Source organism: Arachis stenosperma, chromosome 3 (assembly GCF_014773155.1).
Source record: "Arachis stenosperma cultivar V10309 chromosome 3, arast.V10309.gnm1.PFL2, whole genome shotgun sequence".
NCBI lineage: Eukaryota > Viridiplantae > Streptophyta > Magnoliopsida > Fabales > Fabaceae > Arachis > Arachis stenosperma.
Window position 1 is genome coordinate 162699957 of NC_080379.1, and position 6550 is coordinate 162706506.

Consider the following 6550-nt stretch of genomic DNA (forward strand, 5'->3'; position numbering starts at 1 on the left):
ATCCTTATCTATCCATGCTGTAACACTTTTATAGATAGTAGCATTTTCATTAATCATTATTCACGAGATGGGATATGCTATATGAGAGGTCCAATAATGCATCCATAACTCATATCAAATAGGGAATGGTGCTGAATGCAGGCGACAGTAGCATACTAGCATGTGAATGATCCCCACTATATTACTAAATTTGAGGCTCTTAGATCAGGATCACTACATATATCTATCTATCATATAAACTATTTGTTTTTATTTGTTTGGTCAACGACTACTCTGTTTACATTGAAATAAGCCCAAAGAAAAAATGACGGGCCTGCGCCTCCAACGGTTATAGTCCGAGTCCAACAATTGATACAAGTTTAAGAAACAAACAAAAAAGAAGTGTAGTTATAAATGGGTAAATACATGTGAAGAAGATGCATGCATGTAAGCATGTGGTGATTTAGGATGAACATTATTGAGTGTGTAACAAACATTGCAAAGCACCCAACAATCTCACTCATAAAACGAAGCACCACCGTGAAAGAACTCAAACAAATTCACGCACAGTTACTCCTCAACGGCACACTCAACAACCCACACTTCCACGCCCAGTTCCTCGCCACCATTGCACTCCACAACCCAATTAACCTCCCTTACACCACCACCACCCACCTCCTCCGCCACCCTCACAACCACCCCAACCTCTTCGCCCTCAACTCCATCATCAGGGCATATTCCAAGGGCCCCACACCACACTACAGTTTCCATTTCTATAACCACCACATCCTCCGCAACAACCTCTCCCCCGACAACTACACTTTCAACTTCATGATCCGCACGTGCGCACAGCTACTTGCTCATGACTCTGGCACGTGCCTTCATGCTGCTGTTATAAAACACGGCTTCGACAATGACCCGCACGTGCAAACCGGGTTGATCTTCATGTACGCTGAATTGGGGTATCTTGGCTCTTGCTATGGAGTTTTTGGACATGTTTTGAGGCCTGATTTGGTTTGCCAAACTGCAATGCTTCATGCTTCTGCGAAACTTGGGGACGTTGACTTTGCACGGAAGATGTTTGATGAAATGCCTCGGAGAGATTACATTGCTTGGAACGCCATGATTGCAGGGTATGCGCAATGTGGGAGGTCGAGAGAGGCGTTGGAGTTGTTCCGGGCGATGCAAGTGGAGGGTGTGAGGCTCAATGAGGTGTCCATGGTTTTGGTGTTGAGTGCTTGCACCCAATTGGGGGCATTGGATCAGGGACGATGGGCACATGCGTATGTTGAGAGGAGCAAGCTTAGGATCACGGTGTCGCTTGGGACTGCTCTTGTTGACATGTATGCGAAATGTGGAGACATTGATAAGGCCTTGGAAGTGTTTTGGGAAATGAAGGAGAGGAATGTTTACACTTGGAGTAGTGCCATTGGTGGGTTAGCCATGAATGGACTTGGCCATGAGAGTCTTCATCTTTTCTCCATCATGAAAAAAGATGGCCTAGTTCAGCCAAATGAAGTTACCTTCATTTCGGTGTTAAGAGGTTGCTCTGTGGTTGGATTGGTGGAGGAAGGGCGAAGACATTTGGAGTCGATGAGGTGTTTGTACGGAATTGAGCCTCAGCTTGAACATTATGGCTTGATGGTTGATTTGTACGGTCGATCAGGGCTACTCAATGAAGCTCTAGAATTCATCAATACCATGCCTATGAAGCCTCATGTAGGAGCGTGGAGCGCGTTGCTCCACGCTTGTAGAATGCACAGGAACAAGGAGATTGGTGAGCTTGCATTGAACAAGATTTTGGAACTGGAGTGCAAGAATGATGGTGCATATGTCCTTTTATCAAATATATATGCTGATTACAAGAATTGGGAAAATGTTATTAGTTTGAGGCAGAAAATGAAGGCCAAGGGTGTAACTAAGCTACCTGGTTGTAGTGTCATAGAGGTTGATGGTGAGGCTCATGAGTTCATTGTTGGGGACAAGTCTCACCCCAGATATGATGAGATAGAATTGAAGGTAGAAGAGGTTTCTAGGTGTCTGAGAAATGCAGGGCATGTGACAAACACAAACTCTGTGCTGTTTGATATAGAAGAAGAGGAGAAAGAGGTTGCTGTGAGTAGGCATAGTGAGAGGTTAGCCATTGCATTTGGGTTGATTAGTTTGAAGGAAGGCATTCCAATTAGGGTGGTTATGAATCTTAGAATTTGTTGGGATTGCCATGAAGTAGCAAAAATGATATCCAAACTTTTTTATAGAGAAATTATTGTGAGGGACAGAAACAGGTTTCATCATTTTGAAGATGGTCAATGCTCTTGTAAGGGGTATTGGTGAACCCATCGATCAATATATCCTATCCAGAACTGCTGGAGCAAGCTTGTCTTTGTATCTTCCTCTCGTTTTTTTTCCCTCCAGAATTTGTGCAATACAGTTTTGCCTTCAATAGCTGTAGTAGTTATGGAGTTGGGCCTTTGGGCCGTGGTACCTAAGTATTTGGAGGAAGCTGTGTCCAAATTAAAAACAACTTGGGTTGGTCTAAAAACAAATGTCGGGTGAGTACTGTGTAAGAATGGCAAAGTCTTTGCCTCTTAAACTCCAACATCCGAGTTCGATACTCAGCATAAGCTGAGTTGTTAGTTGTAGTTATAGTGTGTGTGTGTGTGAGTGAGTGGATATGTGTATATGTCCCAAAAAAAAAAAAGAACAAAGGTCTTAGGTTAAAAAATACCACAAAAAACCTAAAAAACAAAATAGTCTTCCAATTTGGTGAAAACATATATAGAGGATTTAGTTACCAGACCAAAAAGAAAGATTAAGGTAGCATGTAGATTTAAATTATAAATCTTTTTGCCTTTAAAATTTTTTTATTTTTTGTTTCACTTCCTGCCAAAAAACTCTTGTGTGTTTTGTTGTAGAAACCTGAAACTTTTGGTTTTCTTCTATTTCGTTTTTATTTGTCTGTTAAATGTTGCTCCTTGCTAGTTCAATAATTATTATAAGAGTTCAAAGTAATTTATCAGAAAAAAAAATCAGTTAAAACTTGGATCCAAGTCTGGTTAAGAAACGAAAAAAATATACTTACTATATCTTGACTAGTTTTACTTTTGTATGATTACACAAAATGAATTAAAAAAGTCCGATTAATTTATATCTATGATTGAGTATGTAAGTTAATAGTTAACTAAATGTTTGAGTCATTTTCACAAAGAGCATATCTTGTGAAAACTATTTTTACATTAGGATAATGAATTGATTTAATCTCTAATGATCATGTTGAGTTTTAATTTTGTCTTTTAACATTTGAAACGTCTCATTATTATTTTAAATGTTTTATTTCATCTTATTTTAATCTTTGGTCAAAAATAAAATTTTCTTTTCAAAAAGTCTTTCTTCCATTATGATTTTATTATAAATAACGATAAAAATTATAATTATAAATTATAAATCTTTCTTTTTTAATATGTACATCTAAGTAGATGTAATATATCTTAGGTACATAATATTTAAACTTTATATTTAATTATTTTTATTTTATATACTGAGATGTGTAATCACAATATAAAATATAAGTACACTTATTAATACGCACATTGTTAAATAAAATATTTATTTTATTTATAAATAAAAAAATTCCAGCGATTTGCGTTTCAGGAATTCAAATCACGTGAAAATTTTTCAAAACGTGTCTGAAGTCTGAACTAATTTAGATTCGGTCTACTGAATTCAATAATATTATTTGTACATAAAAATTAATTATTAAAATTAATTAATATATAATTAAATTTATTTTTAATATATATTTTATATTATAATATATATTTTTTATTTTGTTTATTACTTTTAATAATTAATTTTTTATATACATTTAATATAATTATTATTAAAAAATATATAAATAAAAAAGTTTGCTTGAGGGTTTTTTTTTTCAATATGTCTCAATAGGTGGGGTCGGTTGATATTAAATATTACGGTTTTACTAAAAAACTAACTAAAAATATAATTAAGTTAATTAGTTGAAAAATAGGAGGTTTATTATAAGAAATTTTTTTTACTATCTTAATTTTTTTAAATTTTAAAATTAAAATATAAAAAATTAATTTAAGTTAGATTATGTTGTAGTTAACTCTCTAACTTTTTTTATATCTTATCATATATGATGTACAATAATAGTTTTAGTGTCAAGCTCTAATTTTTTTTACGGGTGATTTTAACATAAAATATGAGAATATTTAATTATCTTAATATTTTATATTATTATAATAGTACTGTAAAATGTTATTTTATAAAAATAATATTTTTAATTATAAATAAAATAAAATGTATTTTGTAAAGATCCACAACAATATATAATACATAATTTGAATCATTCTTTAAAAAAAATCACTCCTAATAATTTAATATTTAAAAAAATTAAAAAGTTTTCAAACGGTTAATAGATCAATTGGCAAAAAAAAAAAGAGAAATAGGACTTTAAAATATCCCATTTGATCAATAAATTTAATGAATCGAGATAATATATATTAAAAAAATATTTATTTAAATTTTAAAAGATAAACATTAAAAAATATCAAAATTTATTATTTTTAATCATTAGTTATTAGTTATTAATATTAAAATATATAAAATAAAAATATTATTAAATTATTAAATTAACAAATTAGACTAATAAAAATAAATTAATTATTAAATAATAATTAAAAATAATAAATTTTAATGATGTACAGTATTTTTCATTTTAAAATACCTAAGCTCTCCCTGAGCCTCTGAATAACCTAATAGGAAAAAACGCACACCCATTATCATCAGAAAACAAAAATAGAACCATCGAATGCCGAAGCCGCCCTCGTGCCAAAAAGTTCAAACGTTTTCATTCTATTGCATTATCCTATTCTAGATTTGGCATTTATATTTCAAATAAAGATATAATAATAATCTTTGAAACATAATTACCAAGTTACCACGCCAACGCATCGGTATTCAGTATTGACTCTATTTACCAGACTGGCAAGTTATGTAAATAATGTTCAGAATATTAATAAAATTATCTAAAAAAATAAAACTAAATTTATACTAATAAAAAATAAATTTTGTAATTAAGACAAATTTAATTGATTTTTAGATTTTTATTGATTTCTTAAAAGTTTAAATATTTTTATAAATATTAAGTTTAATATATTACATATATATAATTTTTATTAAAAACATTTTTTAAATATTTAAATTTTTTATTTTTATATTAGGTCTTTTAACAGATTTTAAATCAAGCCAAATTAAATAATAAATCAAGTTTAATACTTAAAAAAATATTATAACAGACTATAAATTAAATTTAAGTTAATTAACTATATATATTACAAACTTAATTTGTTAAGAGTAAAGTCTAGTTTGACAACCTATTTTCACCCCCTAATAATGAATAATAGTATAAAATTATTTTACATCGGTAGCATAACAATTGCATTGTTAAATCTTTCAAAATTCGAAGTACGGTTGAAAGTTGAAACCATATAATTATAATTAAGTACCTTTTTTAATATTAAATTAGTACAAGTGTACAACCCCTAGATAGCAATAATGAATAACAAGAACCAGGCATGTGAGTATGTGACTGAGGTGTGACACGTCATCCACGGAAAACTTTTTACGGGGGGAGCAAATGGATTGTTTTTCACGTGAAAGTTTTAAAGAATAAAAAAGATCAATGCTACTATGTGTTAAATAATATAGGAAGGTTTTCACATGTACCACGGTATTTTTTGGTACACTGCTATTTCATTTTATTTTAGCATTAAGATATATAATAAAATAATTAGAAGGATAAGATTGAATAGAAATATATTGAGTGGTTTTGCTTTTTTAGAGAACACCATAAAACAGAGACAAATTGTTTCCTTAGCCCATGAAAAGAATGAAGAAATTACTATCTTGCACTTGTGTTCATGTGTTGTGTTGTTTCCTTTTAATACATCTTTTACTTTTTTTTTTCTAACCAATTTTTATTGATCATTTTATCTTTCTATTAGTTTTTCTTCTTTTTTTTCGTTTTTCTAAAACAGATGACTTCCTTTGGCACGATATATTTTATTTGTCTATTTATTTTACAGGAATATTATTATTATTATTATATGAAATAATACTATTTTATAATTTAGTTTTGTTTCTCTTGTACATATATAGTACTTACTTAATTCAATTTTTTCCATTATATTGAATACATGTTATTTTACTAAATGCATATTATTTTCTAAAATTTTAAATATTAATTTTTTAAATATTAATCTATTTTTATTAGGTTATTTAAAAAAGAGATAAAATTAAAAAATAATGAAAAAAAGGATAAAAAGACCATTTTAATATTAGTATAAGTTAAATTTAATTGCTCAAGTAAGTATTACTATAATAATATTAATAAAAGTTTGTGCAAGAATAATATTACTTATATTTTAATTTTATCAACTAAACTCATTTTAAAGTATAAGTATTAAATTTATTGTGCTAAATTTTTAGGATAATATAGAATTTCACAATAAATTAATTTTATTTGATATTCGTCAATTAAAGAAATAAATTT

At 29.7% G+C, this 6550-nt stretch overlaps 1 protein-coding gene across 1 annotated transcript; it reads left to right on the top strand.

Annotated features, from left to right (window-relative positions):
- Positions 1–447: 447 nt before the first annotated feature.
- LOC130967147 (putative pentatricopeptide repeat-containing protein At5g40405) lies at positions 448–2364 on the top strand. Its single transcript, XM_057891967.1, has one exon. The coding sequence runs from the start codon at positions 448–450 to the stop codon at positions 2311–2313; it is 1866 nt and encodes a 621-aa protein (XP_057747950.1). The 3' UTR covers positions 2314–2364.
- Positions 2365–6550: the final 4186 nt, after the last annotated feature.